General features: G+C 48.9%; 7 protein-coding genes across 7 annotated transcripts; 3 read left to right on the top strand and 4 right to left on the bottom strand.

Moving 5' to 3' along the window:
- Positions 1–285: 285 nt before the first annotated feature.
- N7447_004468 (putative AAA family ATPase/60S ribosome export protein Rix7) lies at positions 286–2583 on the bottom strand (the record flags this gene model as incomplete). The annotated part of the gene is made up of 3 exons (XM_057228743.1): positions 286–2175; positions 2243–2482; positions 2530–2583. The coding sequence occupies 3 exons, from the start codon at positions 2581–2583 to the stop codon at positions 286–288; spliced, it is 2184 nt and encodes a 727-aa protein (XP_057088084.1).
- A 169-nt stretch (positions 2584–2752) lies between these two features.
- On the top strand, positions 2753–3632 carry N7447_004467 (ESCRT-III subunit protein VPS20; the record flags this gene model as incomplete). The annotated part of the gene is made up of 3 exons (XM_057228742.1): positions 2753–2796; positions 2961–3324; positions 3408–3632. The coding sequence occupies 3 exons, from the start codon at positions 2753–2755 to the stop codon at positions 3630–3632; spliced, it is 633 nt and encodes a 210-aa protein (XP_057088083.1).
- A 375-nt stretch (positions 3633–4007) lies between these two features.
- On the bottom strand, positions 4008–4865 carry N7447_004466 (PITH domain-containing protein; the record flags this gene model as incomplete). Its single annotated transcript, XM_057228741.1, has 3 exons — positions 4008–4425; positions 4560–4671; positions 4736–4865. 3 exons carry the CDS (start codon positions 4863–4865, stop codon positions 4008–4010), a joined length of 660 nt encoding a protein of 219 aa, XP_057088082.1.
- A 353-nt stretch (positions 4866–5218) lies between these two features.
- N7447_004465 (putative ATP dependent RNA helicase) lies at positions 5219–7350 on the bottom strand (the record flags this gene model as incomplete). The annotated part of the gene is made up of 3 exons (XM_057228740.1): positions 5219–5353; positions 5413–7071; positions 7126–7350. The coding sequence occupies 3 exons, from the start codon at positions 7348–7350 to the stop codon at positions 5219–5221; spliced, it is 2019 nt and encodes a 672-aa protein (XP_057088081.1).
- A 292-nt stretch (positions 7351–7642) lies between these two features.
- Positions 7643–9108, top strand: N7447_004464 (Ubiquitin system component Cue; the record flags this gene model as incomplete). Its single annotated transcript, XM_057228739.1, has 5 exons — positions 7643–7663; positions 7718–8036; positions 8099–8341; positions 8392–8644; positions 8712–9108. The coding sequence occupies 5 exons, from the start codon at positions 7643–7645 to the stop codon at positions 9106–9108; spliced, it is 1233 nt and encodes a 410-aa protein (XP_057088080.1).
- A 368-nt stretch (positions 9109–9476) lies between these two features.
- Positions 9477–9863, bottom strand: N7447_004463 (mitotic-spindle organizing protein 1; the record flags this gene model as incomplete). The annotated part of the gene is made up of 3 exons (XM_057228738.1): positions 9477–9545; positions 9616–9693; positions 9774–9863. The coding sequence occupies 3 exons, from the start codon at positions 9861–9863 to the stop codon at positions 9477–9479; spliced, it is 237 nt and encodes a 78-aa protein (XP_057088079.1).
- A 969-nt stretch (positions 9864–10832) lies between these two features.
- N7447_004462 (uncharacterized protein) lies at positions 10833–12116 on the top strand (the record flags this gene model as incomplete). Its single annotated transcript, XM_057228737.1, has 4 exons — positions 10833–11064; positions 11118–11170; positions 11237–11613; positions 11669–12116. The coding sequence occupies 4 exons, from the start codon at positions 10833–10835 to the stop codon at positions 12114–12116; spliced, it is 1110 nt and encodes a 369-aa protein (XP_057088078.1).
- Between the last annotated feature and the right edge of the window lie 2973 nt (positions 12117–15089).

Below are 15089 nucleotides of genomic sequence, written 5' to 3'. Positions count from 1 at the left end.
TTGTGCATAATCTTTCTTTTGTATAGGTATCTTACAAAAAAGTTGTTTCTTTTTAACATTTTCTACTTCGTATCATCTCATAGATCTTGAGATGTATTGCGTTTAGTAGTAGTGTAGTAGCGCAAGGGATGCAGAGATGAATGGTCGAATGTCCGATCAAATAGCCAATGTTCAAGGTATCTATGTCCACGACCCCAAGCAAGAAAATGGGAGAGAAAAAAAAAAAGAAAACTCTAGATCTAAATATGTGTATCCCAAGAGAAGTGCATATACAACCCAGCCAACTCAGACCACTCCACCACCCCAGTCCCTCCGGAGTTTCTCATACTTCCTCAAATCCGTAACACTAGGCCGAATGAACGTCTTCGCAGCAACAAAGTCAACGAGCTTGATAGTATCGCGACGCTTGATAGCAGAGTAACCAGCACGACGCAACAGACTGCCCAAATCAGCACCACTAAAGCCCTCACACTCCTCGGCGAGTTTGCGCAGATCTTCACTAAACTCAATGGACAATTTCCGGAGAAGAGTCTGCAAGATATCGACACGCTCGAGTGGCGTGGGCAAGTTCACAAAGAGAAGGGTCTCAAGACGACCAGGACGCAGCATAGCAGGATCAATAATATCAGGCCGATTGGTAGCAGCAATGACATAGATACCCTGGCGACTGCTGCCGAGACCATCAAGCTCTGTGAGAAGTGTGTTGACAACACGGGCAGAGGCCTCCGAGAGCGTATCGTCACGACGCGGCACGAGGGCATCGAGCTCATCAAAGAAGATAACACAGGGCACGGAGGAGCGGGCTCGGACGAAGACCTGGCGAACCGCGCGCTCAGACTCACCGACGAACTTATTGAGCAGTTCGGGTCCCTTGACGCTGATGAAGTTTGCGCGGGACTCGTTGGCGACGGCCTTTGCGAGGAGGGTTTTACCGCAACCGGGCGGGCCCCAGAGGAGGACACCAGTTGGTGCGGTGATACCGACGTTGGCGTAAATATCGGGGTTCTTGATTGGTTCGACGATGGCTGTGACGAGCTCCTCGCGGATGCCGCCGAGGGCACCGATGTCGGCCCATGTTGTGTCGGGGATTGTGGCGAAGCCCTCACGCTTAGAGGAGGGTTGGATCTTGGGGAGGGCTGTGAAGAAGTCTGCGTTGGAAACGAGGACGACTTCTGCTTCATCGCCAAGGGGTGTTTCCTTGGCGTGAACGATGAGGCGACGGAGTTCGCGAACTCGCGGGCTGATATCTTCTTCGCCTTCAATTTCCATCTCCATTTCTTCACCGCTGTTCGACTTGAGGATCGCGAGGTACCGCTTGATGGCGGCTGAGCCGGCGGTCGACACGAGGTCGTTGAGATCGGCGCCCACGAAGCCGGGGGTGCGTTTGGCTAGCGTCTTGAGGTCGATATCGTCGGCCAGGCGCATTTTGCGGGTGAGTGCGCGTAGGATCTGTTCTCTGACTGGCTCTGAGGGCACAGTCATGTTGATTTCCTTATCAAAACGACCACCGCGGCGCAGAGCGGCATCGAGACTGTCTGGGCGGTTAGTTGCCGCGAGTACGATGACGGGTTTGCCATCTGTCTTATCAATGGCAATATCATCCATGCAGGTCAGCAGCTGGGCGACAATTCGCTTCTCCATCTCTCTCTGAGCGCTCTCGCGCTTCGGTGTAATCGCATCAATCTCATCGATGAAAATGAGACAGGGAGCAAGACGCTTGGCCTCGTCGAAGTACTCGCGCAGGGCTTTCTCGGATTCACCCGACATTCCTGACACGACCGAAGGAGCAGAGATTGAGATGAATGGCACACCCAGCTCCGCTGCGAAAGCGTTCGCAATCAACGTCTTACCACAACCTGGCGGGCCATGCAGCAATACTCCACGCGGCGGCTGCACGTTTGATGAGAGATAAACCTGCGGCCGAGTCATGGGTAGAATGACCAAGTCCCCAAGTTCCTGAACAACATCATCCAGTCCACCCAAATCAGCGAGACTGACGTGTGTTGGTGGCGAACGATCCGCGGGCTCGGCCTTGCGTCGCTTAGATACAGATTCTCCGCCATGTGTTCTTCTCTTGGAGGATGTGGGTGCCGGGCTAGCGGTGGAGTCCGCGGTCTTTTTGGCCTTTGCTACTGCCCACGAGCCGACGACGCTCTGGTTCATTCCATTGGGCTCCTGATGTGACAATTCCAATTAGAATTTCCGTCCCATTCAAACAGAATATGCGCAGTGCATAACGTACCGCAGCGGGAGGCTCTTCTAGTCCCTCAAAGTCCCCCTCCATGGAATCCTCATCCTCTTCGCCCATATCAGCCTTGACAACCTCCAACACCCGCTCCAGACTGTCCTCAATGAGCCTCTTCGGTTTCCGATTCAAGCTCGAGTTGGATTTCTTAATTGTGTCATAAATCGTTGGGACCGATAGTCGGATGCGACCAGTCTCGGGCTGGTCGTCAATGATCTTGCGCACGACCTGGTAGACCTGTTTTGGTGAGTGAAAGCCAACAAGACTCAATTTTGAATATATACCTCACGGTCTAGGCCCTGACTCAGGGTCGGCCTGCCACCCTTCCTTGGAGGCATGATTTGATTATGGTGGTTATACACAAAAAAAAAGGCCGCGGGCCCGAAATTTTGGAGATGGAAACATTTGAAAGATCGGCTGAAAATTACCCGTAATTACGGGCCCGTTACATAACGTCATTCATGTCTAGGCCATCTACAAGATGGGGGATTCTCTCTCTTCAACAACATGGGGAACTCGAGTAGTTCGCAGAAGATTTCTGCCCAGGATCGGTGAGTACATATTGTTTATTGTATACAATATCCCCAATCCATTCTCAATGGTGTCAGTGTGAGCATACTATTGTTCGCCGACCCCCTCATCCCCGCCCAGCATGTCCATTCAAGGAACACAATAGCTTGTATGATTCCCACTTAACAATCCGTGGTGTCTACAGGGCAATCCTCGACCTCAAAAACCAACGCGACAGACTGCACCAATATCAGCGACGAATAACCGTCCTCACAGACCGCGAAACTGAAATCGCCAGGGAATGTCTCGCGCGCGATGATCGGCGGCGAGCACTGCTCGCCCTCCGACGCAAGAAATACCAGGAATCACTTCTTGCGAAGACAGATGGGCAACTTGCGCAGCTGGAACAGTTAACTGGGCAGGTGGAGTTTGCGCTTGTGCAGAAAGACGTGTTGTTTGGGTTGCAGCAGGGAACGAAGGTGCTGCAGACGATCAACAAGGAGATTGGTGGTATTGAGGGTGTTGAGAGATTAATGGGGGAGACCGAGGAGGCGAGAGCTTATCAGGAGGTATGTCCCTCGTTTTTGTTTGCTGCACTTGTGCAGGTTGGATTGGGGTATGATTAGGGTTCGGTGCTGACAGCTTGTTATAGGAGGTGAGTCAAATGCTGGCTGGTCATTTGACGAACCAAGATGAGGATGAGGTAGAGGATGAACTGGAGGCTCTGCAGCGGGAACTTGCTGGTCCTGAAATCCTGCCTGATCCTGTTGTACTGCCGAGTCCGCCTACTGCTGATTTGCCTGTTGAAGAACCGGTGCCGGAGTCGACTCAAAGAGCCAAGGCCAAAGCTGAGACTCGGACGGCGTTGCACGCTTAATAGGGATATGTTGGATCCTCGTTGCACAGCACCAAATCATTGCATATATTGATCCAAAGCATTTTGTGGCGTTGGCGCTTGTTTATTTTTTGTTGCCTACATTGCTGATGGATTTCCTGCGTCCATGGCGTTGGTGGTTGGTTCTGTTGCTTGTAAAACCCATGGTTGCCAATTTGTGAATGCATCCTCTATAGATGATGACACCCGAGGTTTTACAAATGATACTCGGTATACGAGCTCACTGTACGGAAAGACCATAAATTAATAAAATCCATGTAGAAGTACATAGTAGAATGGTACTGTCGTTAATCATCAAGACACCCCAAAACACACCGAGACATACTCATCCCTGTGAAAGAAACATCCAAACACAGTCTACTGGCCAGGCATGATACTGCCAACACCACTCATACCGGGAATAGAGACATGGTCCTGAGGGTTCGCTGCAGCCTCGTAGAGGAAATTAATCGGCTCCCGAGTCAACTTCATAAACTGCCCCTTGAAGCCTACATACCCAACCTTAGTAACATCCTCCTCGCCATCACTCCAATTATCCTCAAAGAAAAGCGTGACAGAAGTAGTCGCGTTCCAATGGGCACGATTCAAGGGCAGTTCAAAGACATCGGCGCCAGGTACAGGCTGCGGGACCTCAATAATTTGAGTCGGGTGCAACTCCGATGCAGTTGAGAAATCCATATCATCGCGGTTCTTGAACAGTTTTACTGTCTTTGGGGCAGAGTTTGTAGGCGCGGTGTACAGGAGAAGGGAGTGAACGTTGACTTGGCCGTTAAAGCTGTTGTAGAAGATCTCGGGTTAGTTTTGCGGCGATAACGGTGAGGGGCAAGATTGGGGGTTTGTTTGGGATTTTCACAACACGTTGGAGTCAACAGCTACAATAAATTGTAGAATGTGTGGAATGAAACTCACGGGATGGTCATGAGCAGTTGTTCGTCGGCATCGCTCTCGAGCTCAGGCTTGTCGTTTAGTCGCTCGGCCCAGGTTTTCTGAACGATGGATGCACCAGAGTTTGGAGTGGTCTCTGTCAATTGCAGATTAGAACTTGTCACTAGTAGTTACCTAGGAATTTCAGGGTTCATGTATACCATTCAGCGTCGTGATCAGGTCGAAGTTGATCTGAGAATAGAGGAGGGATTGGATGGCTGGAGTGACATCGTTGGTATGGTCGTGATCCTCGCCGTGGCAGTGGCCATCGTGATCATGGTGCCCTGACATTGTAAGATATGTAAATTTGGTGTACAAGATGCGAACAGTAAGAGACGAATTTGGAGATTTGAAGTTGAAAAAGTGTTTGGGGGAAGCTCTCCACTCCCGTGACGTCGTTTTACTTCGAAGAATTGAGGTGATTCTATGTACATATTACAAGAGCTCATATTTGGAGTTAATATCTTCTACTGTTTTACAATGTAGGCATGATGCATATCTTAATATCACTCACTGTATAGTAGCCTAGATTGCCTCTCGCTCTTATAGATCTATAAAATTCATACTATATCTCAAATCCGCAGCCTCCTGAAACGCCTGGGTATTATTGTACATATTCCTCTCTAGCTAAATTCTAAGTGTTATTATTGCCTGACTCGGTAATAGCCCGGAGCATACTCCAGCAGGTAACTCTTCTCGATCTTAGTGACATCGCGGATATAAGTCTTTTCACCCGTCTGCATAATCTCATGGAATATGACCCAGTCGGCTTTTCGGTTCTATAATCAAGTCAGTAAACCGAATATGAACATTCCCAGCATGATCCATGAGCACTTACAAACATCAGCGAGGTGGGGTGAGCATGAAGAGTCAGACCACCGCTGACAGTCTTGAAAGTTCCATCCGGTTGCATCTTCGCCGCATGAGCAAAATAGCCCGTCGTAAGACACCGCCGAATCTGCTCCGGTTGGCGGCTCAAATCAGCTGGGCCATGACGGGATGAGAGTGTCTCATCGACTTGAATGCCAAATCGTTCTAGGTACCGTTTTAACTGGCCCCGGATGCTCACTGCACGTAACAGTGCCCGATAATTCAAGAGATTATCGCGACACCATTTGGGGTCTTTCTTTCCCTTGGTGACAAAGGCTTGGTAAACGTTCAGGTACGTCAAATGGTCGCCCTCTTCGACGGCAAACTTTCGCCGATGGCTCTCGGCCGATCTTTTGTCTCCGGCGTGCTGAACCCACACCGTCCCCTGGAGGTTGACCATGGCCGCAATTGTGAGGATTTCACTTAGACAATTGAAAGATGGCGCGGTGAGAAGAACTTTGGCCATCATAGGATCCAGAGCAATTTCTGCCATCCGCGTTCCAAGCGGTTTTGTAAGTTTGGCATAGTCGTCAATCGCACCGAGAGAGGACAGGAGCTCAAGTGCACGGATGATCAGTTCTGCCGGCGGAGGTGTCAAGAAGTCGAACCGGACGATGTTATCGATACCCAGTGCCTTCAGCTGCATAATAACCGGTGCAAGATTTGACCTCTGAATTTCAGGTACGGTTGCTTCCGGCATCTGCTCGAATGCTTGTTGCGTGTACAGACGGAAACATTTCCCTGGTTTCGTTCTTCCAGCGCGACCAGCTCGCTGGGTGGCAGATGCTTTTGATATTGGCACTGCAGTCAATGTATCAATACCAGTATTGGGATTGTATGCCCTGAGCTTGGCGAAGCCGGAATCAATCACATATACAATCCCGTCGATCGTGACTGATGCCTCGGCAATGTTGGTTGAAACAATGACTTTTCGGGTGTGTTCTGGAGTCGGCTCGAAGACGTACATTTGCTGTTCCGTGGTGAGTCCAGCATAAAGTGGCAGCGTAAGCAGAGAGGGTGCCTTTGGATGGAGAGTTGCCGCTCTCTCGGATATCAACTGGATCGCAGTGTCGATCTCTTCTCGGCCAGTCAAAAAGATAAGTACGTCGCCTTCTGCTTCTTGAGTATGGATATCAAAGACGGTCTTGACTGCTCGCTCTATGTAATCCTCTGCCGGAGAGTCGAGGAACAGCATGTCGACTGGATACATTCGTCCTTCCAGACTGATGATCCGACCAACGTTTCCACCCAAATCCGCCGGATCTGCCTCAGGCTTGTACTCCTCGCCGGCAAAGAAACGAAGAAAGTTCTCTGCTTGGAGGGTTGCACTACTAACAATAATGCGAAGTTCAGGGCGCTTCTTGCGGATCTTCTTTAGAGTCCCAAGGAGCACATCGGTACTGAGAGATCTTTCATGTGCCTCATCAACCATGATCACTGAATACCGCGAAAGTAGAGGATCCACCAGGGCTTCTCTGAGCAGCATTCCATCTGTCAAAAATTTGATCCTTGTTGCAGGAGACGTCAAATCTTCGAATCGGATGGAGTAGCCCACCTCTTCACCGACTTTACAGCGCATCTCTTCGGCTACTCGCGTTGCAACCGTTGTAGCAGCCACACGCCGGGGCTGGAACAGAGTTAGTCGCTACTCAATTTGAAGAATGATAGGATTAGTGCTCACCTGTGTAACCGCAATGGTCTTCCCATCCTCGCACCATCCTGCCTGATCTAGATACTGCGGAAGCTGAGTTGTTTTCCCGCTGCCTGTTTGGCCCACCACGATAGTGACGGGGTATTTTTCAACCAGGTAGAGCAGACTCTTCTTGTGGCGTGCGATAGGCAGTAAAGCAGCCGGTTTATACAGGGCTGGAATGAAAGAGGTCGAGAGCTCCTGTTCGGAAGCCATTTTAGACCAAATTTGAGCCTTGAACGGACTCTGCTGAATGGGCTGTTGAAAGAACCCAAATTAAGATTGGGCCATTCTGAAAATTCAAGCTCGCAGATTGGCAACTTGGAGATCCTCGGAGTCGCAGAAACATCCAGATCTGTATAAGGCTCGCCCGCTATCACGTGCGCCCCACGTCACTTGGAGCTTCCCCGATATGTTCTGCTCCTAGACATTCTCAGGCAACACTGTTTTTTCTAAATTTCCGTTCAGTCACTTTCGATACTCTGTTAGATCCTAAAGATAACTCAAGATGTCAGAGGAGGACAAGATGGTATGTTTGCTTTCCAGATCTCACTTGTCGCATAAGGCTCACGTTCATACACAGAACACTCCCAAGCCTTTGGCTGTCCTTAACTCCCCTACCAGCCCCCGGCCCGAGTCGCCAACTACCGCGCGCCCGATGGACTTTGACGATGAGCCCCAAGAGAACGGAGTTGCTACTTCCTCCCCTGTGGCTGCTCAGCCAGTTGCCCAGCCAGCTGCCGCCGAGGCCGCCCCGCCAAAGCCGCCCCGGCCCCTGAACCCGAGAGAACAGTCAGAGAATACCCTTAGAGAGGCATTTCCAAGCATCGAACCTAGTGTTGTCAGAGCCGTCTTGACCGCAAGCAATTGGAATGTCGAGCGGGCGTTCAATGCCCTCCTGGGTTCGTGGGGAACCTACTATTTCTTGAAATGGGTATAAGCTGACCAGGACCTCTGCCTGTAGGTATGACCGACCCCAAGGCCCAAGAGGAAATGACACCGCCGCCAAAGCCGCCGCGCCCAACCCAGCAGAGCACTGCTGCACAGCGACAACTGGAAGCCGATGAGATGTATGCGCGTCAACTATCGGAGCACTACAATGCGACAGGACGTCGCGCACCGCCCCCGAACTGGGAGAGTGACCCCCGATACCAGAGACCTAGAGGAAGCGAGGAGTCGGAGGAGAGAGAATACAGCTTCTTTGATGGTATGGACTATGGTGGCTTGGCCAAATGAGCTCGTGCTAATTGTTTACAGATGATCTACCTGTGATCCGCGAGAACCTCCGCAAGGGCTTCCTAGATACACAGAGTAAGGTTAACTCGTGGGTAACAAACCTGAAGAAGAGAATTGATGGAGATGATTTGGACGAGGAACCTATCCAGAATCAAAGACAGACTCCGGCCAATGCCCGGCCCCGACGGAGTGGTGATATGGGCCGTCGCAGTGGAGATCGTGAGCGCTATGACGCAGATCCCCAGGTTCTCAGCGATGATTTCTCTGCTCTCGAGTTGAGGGATGGCGAAGGTAAACAACGATCTTAAGTTTGGCATTGGGTTTTGCTAACTGTGCCCCAGCTCCCCCACCTCGCCCCCTCGTCCGGGCCAGTCCAGCTTTAAACATTCTGCGTCTCCTTCGCCAGACCGGCGCAGGGTGTCCTTCCAGGATGGACCTCCCACCGAGATTGACAACCTTTACGATTCCTCCACACCATCCAAGCGTCTCAGCTCAACGGGCAGCAAGGCGAGCAAATGGCAACCATTGTCCAGCGTCGCGCCTTCGCCCGTCGCGGAGAACGACCCCTTTAGCCTCGGCGATAGCGATGACGAGAAGGAAACTAAGACTAAAGAGCAGACCGCTGGCTCAGAGAGCGATCAACTCAAGCATGCCCCTGTCGAGTCGGTGTCCGAACCAGTTAGTTCCTCCAAGGAGCAGGAGACCAAGGGGACGATCAAGCCTGACGAGTCAAAATAATTGCGAATTGGAATTTGAATATCCCCACTGTCATTTGCGCGAATCACTTGTTCCACGTTGGATCGTTTCCTCCCCATGATCATATTTATTTCGCCCATCGTTCTACCTGCCACCTTGCTATGCGCTTACCCACTACCCCGAGTTTACGATACCTAGTAGAGATAGCCCAAGACATTTTCCACCCTTTCTAATGTCACTATAAACCCAAGCCAAATTGAATGTGCATTTGTACCGGACAACAAAACAAAAGGGTATCTCCGACCGGCCTGCATAGCAAATACACGGTCTCAACGCCAAAACCGAACAGACCTCAATGCGCCGACGTAGCAACATGTAACTCTTAAACCCATGCCGACCCCCCAAAGCGATCATTCCACGGCAGGAGCATTACCCACGCGTTTTGAACTAGTCTCCTTGCGCAGATCCTTGATGACAGTCTATAAAGCAGAGTCAGCTTGCACCTTTAATGACGCGCGCAAAGTGCTATTGTCGGGGGGAATCGCGTACTGCCAAAGCATCGGGGTTCACCCCGTTTTCAATGAGAGACACACAAAGCGACAGCTCTGTTCGGTCGAGGTCGGTATTCTATTCGACCTGTTAGTTTGGGGGCTACCATCTTCGCTTTATAGAGAATGACAAAGAATCATGTTTTCTGGAGCACGCACTAGTAGGTCGGAGATCTCCTGGAGAATATCGATGACTTCTCTGGCCGCTTGGCGCTTGTCATCGGCCTGGTCTTGAGATTTTGGGGGCATTTTTTTAATTATTTCGGTGGGGTGTTAGAATGTTAAAGGTTGGATGAAGTTGGGTCGATCTTTTGTGGGGGACTTTTCGGAGGCAATCATTTTTATTGTACGGCAAGTCCGTCAACTGGTATTGGGGGCCTTTTATCACTTTACTTGTAAAGGAATATGCTTCAGGTGTTCTTATTACTGGTGGAAACTCTTGAAGATACTTATCTTCTATTAATATGTACTATATACTAGGCGATCAATTCTCGCATATTCTCTCCCTATTACTCTACATTATACTGAATTCATATTGAAGAATCTTCGCGTATATTTTCCGTCTTTTGACCTTCTGTTTTCTATTACTCTTCTCCATTATACAATATGGAGATTGAGGGAATAAATCATGACCTCTAATATTATCTAGCCGAAGTGGTACCTCAGCCACTTTCAAGGCTGGATAGCTTCATTAATAACCTCATTGTAACAAAAGTGTATGAGTAGCACTTGTGATAGTCTCTAAATACATGCAACGTGATGTACGCTGAGGGGGTTTTGCATTAAAAATACAAATTATATGTACCTTGTTGATCCTCAAGGAATTGCAATACAATCTTCAGACTCCCAATCCTTCCGGATGAATGCATTGCTCAAGGGCCATTGACCCGTAAATCATCTATACCAGTAAGACGTTGATTCTCTCGTTATTTCGCCCCCAACCCTACGGGATCTCCGAGCGGGACAACGTGCAATCTGTGCTGAAATGATCTTATCCGAATGAAGAAAGTGGAACGGGAGAATTAGTGACAAGACATGTACACTTAACTATCCCTTTTAGGATGCTGCCCTGATACTCTAGAATGTCATCTTAGATCAAAATGACAAGACTACCCATGCTCGCCTGTTAGACTTTTGCCATTTAAGACTCACTGTGGCTTTCAATGTTTAAAGAGAGTTTCTTTTTTCTATATATCAGGCTGGAAATAAACCGCCAATATGAACATGACATCAGTCTTTGGGCCCCCACCAGAGGGGATCAATCTCGACGAAAATAGAAATGCGGAAGATACGGCTGCTGTCGTAACTGTATGTGCGCTTGCCATATTCACGATTAGCTTCCGTCTATTTGTGCGATTGTATATGCAAGGAGTGAAGCTGGAAGCCGATGACTGGCTGATTGGGATAACGGCCATTCCATTGGTGGCATTACTTGCATCATGTATTCTTGGTACGTCTGAATCCGACCTTATTCGGAAAAGAAACTAACAGTATACAAATCAGGTGGCACCTACGGCTTCGGTTTGCATATCTGGTGTGTAACAGTGTCGAACATGGTCATAATGAAAAAGGCACGAACCAAAAACATTCTATATCCCACAGCTAAATCTAACCGAATATAGATCCTCTTTGCCTATCTCATTGTCTATCTCGTCGAGCTTCTCCTCATCAAATTCTCCATCCTCATGTTCTACCGTCGAATCTTTGGCATGAACTGGATGATCTGGGCCACTCTTTTAATATGCTATGGCTGGTGCATAGGAAGCATGATCGCTGCCCTATGCGCATGTGATCCAATTTCATATTTCTGGACCGAAATCACTGACCCTACATCTGGCTCATACCGATATAACTTCTACTATTACTACATTGGGAACGCGGCTGCCAACGTCATGACGGACATTCTGATTCTGCTCGTCCCGATGCCTATTGTTTGGAATCTCCAGATGCGAACAATGCAGAAGATTGGCGTGTGCGCAGTACTTCTTCTAGGCGGATTGTATGTTCCCGAATCAACCTCTTCCAAAACCACTGCTAACATAATTCTGTCTTAGTGTCTGTATCGCAAGCGGCATTCGAATCCACTACCTAACCTACCTCGATGGTAACATCGATATCACATGGGCCTTGGGTAGTGTATCCGTGTGGTCAACTGTCGAGCCATGTGTCGGAATCATTTGCGCCTGTCTTCCTGTCCTCCAGCCATTTGTCCGGTCAATGGTCAAGAAAATGCCCAACTTACCAGGCACCCACCATTTCGGGGCCTCGCGTGGACTGTCTAGTTTTATACAGAGGATATCTCTCCACGATCGTGAAAACGACAAGTACGATATGTCATGCAGAACGAGTCCTACCCCCTTCCACCCAGAAGAAGACCTAGATCCTCTTACGTCGGTCAGGACTCATGTGGAGATAGATCCGAAAGAGAGGATTAGTGGAGAGGAGAATCTGGATCCTATGGCTATTCGTGTTAAACAAGTTGTGCATTGGAGTGTTGATTAAACTGGTCCAACGGTTATTTTCTTTGTTCGGCGTTATGTGGTTAATGAATATATGTACCCTTATACCTTTGTAGGAGATTGTTCGGCTTTAGTGTATATACCATATGCAGGCTATAAAAGTCATTCTCTTTTGCATTTCCCCCCTTCTCACTACCTTTTCCTTTTCCCTCTTCCTTGTATTTGGATAATCCAAGGTTGCCTTGCTTTATTGTGATGGGTATAGAATTTTTTTCCCCACTCGAGCACTCTCTCGGTTTCGCTATAAATACCTCTATCTTTCTCTTCAACAAAATCTTCTTTGACTTGCGGTTTTAAACCCAAGCCAGGCGTGACCACAAAGTCACATGTCCAAGAACAACCTTACTGGCTTCATATCCATGAGAAACAACTGGCATGTGTAAGCCGAGTTGAAGTTTGATTCACGACGATGCCAGGGGATTTGCGTGGGACAACAATCTATGAAGACCGGCGGAGGATAAGCAGATTATCAGCGGTGCGCTTTTGAGCGAATCATCCAGCCCTATATATTGTTCTAATAACTCATGGCATGAAGTTTAAGAGGATTACCACATCATCGCATACGACAAGGATAGGAACCTGAATATTTCTCCTCCCCGAAAATGCGTGCGTGCCCAATCTCCTGGTCTTTTTGCTCATCGTCCACAACGATCTATTCGGTAGGACTAATGATTGATCGACTTCCACTCCGAGGTATTTACTCGATCGTCTGACAAAGAGAGAATTTGTTAGCAGACTGAGCGATTATTTGCTAGACCTCAGGGCATGAACACGCTGCTTTTTCATGGATTGGAGAATCAAGATTTCGTCCTTATCTCTCTCCCCCAACCATACCGAGATAGGCCGCAAACTTCAGAAACCAGTTCCCCCCCCAGGACATTCCTCTTGTGTCTGATTTCTCCAGACACTCTGTCCGGGGTATATTTCACGTTGAGACCCTGTTGCCAATATTGTGTGGATTTATTCAAGAGGCACGAGGAGCTTACAGCCCACAGATAAAAAGACGTTGAAGTATACTTGTAAGAGGATTGTGGGACCAAACTTGGAGCTCCTGATAGTGCCCACATTCGCATAGTCATAGGGAGGACTGATATAGAGGAAAATAAAGCGATATCAGCGCGAGGCGAACGGCGATCCCTATTAAAAGGCCAAAGCAAAATGTATTCAGAGGTCTAATCAAGACAAGTCAAGCGGCAAAGATCGTACTTGAACTCTTCTCTCACTCGAATTTCCTACATCATCATCACCATCATCTGCTGCCGGGTTGAGGTCTATCATCATGCCTGTCAGAATGACTGCGTTCTGCAACAACTCGGCATACATCATCCCACCACCTGAGCCGCCATTAGCCTGGCAACGGTTCCGAGATCGACCTTGTCTCTTCCTCGCCGGCAAGCTCTATTCCTGACGACCAATGAACCTCCCTCAACTACCTACAAACCCCGTATCTATTCACTCACACACCACCATACGCGCATCGCGACTCTTTTTGAGGCTGCCCGCATTTGTTGAATGAGATGTGGAGGGGTCCTCCTCGTCTGCATGTCTTCGGATGCGCTCTTGAGAATTATGGGATTGAAATTCTGCGCTATGATGCTCTCAAGAGGTTATGGAGAATATTGAGGCTTAGGGTGGGGGTCTTTTTGATCTTCTGACGGTGTTCAAAGTGGTTATGCAGGTCTTTTTCCGGCCCGATATCAGAGCCAAGTCTCTGCTGGTAAATACATGCATGAACGGGGGATTATGGAATCTTGAACGCGAACCGATCACGGTTATCATATGATTTGGTCTGGGGAGGTCAATTATGTGCTCAGGTGCTTTGCAAGATGTGACTCGACATGTCTCAAAAACAAATCAGAAAACGGTATCTTGTATGTGTACAAACTGGATTAAATACAAAGGGCCCTAAGCCCTACTATGCGCTGACAAAAACTGTGGTTATCAAAGTACACTATAACGACGGCTTCTCGCGAAGACAATGTTTAACGGGGCGTACCCTTGCCCTTGGATGACATATTCGCTGGCTACAGCATCAGTGCTAGCGAACGGGGCGTTCCACGTATACTTGTGGCCACTCTGAGATTGAGGCGCGACATCTATAGAGGACGGCTTTGCTTGTCTGGTACCAAGCGCCACTGTGTTTGTAAAAGCCTTGACTCGCAGCTCAATCACCGATTTCTAGGAATCATCGACCACATAATCTGGACTGTTCAGAATATTAGCGACCAATACGCTGGCCTTCTTACTGTCGTATGCGAGGGGTCGTTCCCACGAAGCCGGGTCTCCAAGGGGGTTAATATACGACGCAATGGCGATCTGCTAGCCGGCGTCCTCTCCCGAACCTCCATCCGACAGCCCAGGGCCTTTATTCACGCCACCACCTGTATAGTCATCTGGGTATTCGGAATCTGGAGCAAATCCGTCAATGGTCAAAGGAGAGCTGTTTTCTCCCTCGTTTATATTGTCACTACAGATATAAAAGGGTATATAGTTCTTTCGATAACAATCATATCATACACTCAAAGGATAGAAAATTAACGAAATTTTGACGTAGGCACCAGAACCAGCCTGCCAGGTCTTGAAATTTGACTTATATAACCCGGAGATAATGGGGGCGACTAGATTTGCTACTCATCACAAGGGCCGTGATACCCAATATGGGTATTTCCCTGTTTGTGGCCTTATTATTGAAAGATGAGGTTTAGCAACATGCTCGTCACTATGACCCTCAACGTTCTATCAACTCTTTGCTACCTCTCTACTGGCAGGTTTCTCATCAAAGAGGCTGACCTTCTCGACATGCTTTTCCTGTCGCTCCCGCGCTCATGTATCGCAGCGTTCACCTAGTGCCGACGAAGATAGGTTCTGTAATCTTCTACGACGGACTGATGCGACATTTCTGGCCGAGTAAGCGGGGCCACCGCAGCCATAGGTTTCGGATACACTCATTAAACGT

Source organism: Penicillium robsamsonii (assembly GCF_028829455.1).
Source record: "Penicillium robsamsonii strain IBT 29466 chromosome Unknown utg000002l_segment0_segment0, whole genome shotgun sequence".
NCBI lineage: Eukaryota > Fungi > Ascomycota > Eurotiomycetes > Eurotiales > Aspergillaceae > Penicillium > Penicillium robsamsonii.
Note: the sequence above shows the minus strand (reverse complement) of the source record. Positions and strands in the feature narration are given on the sequence as shown.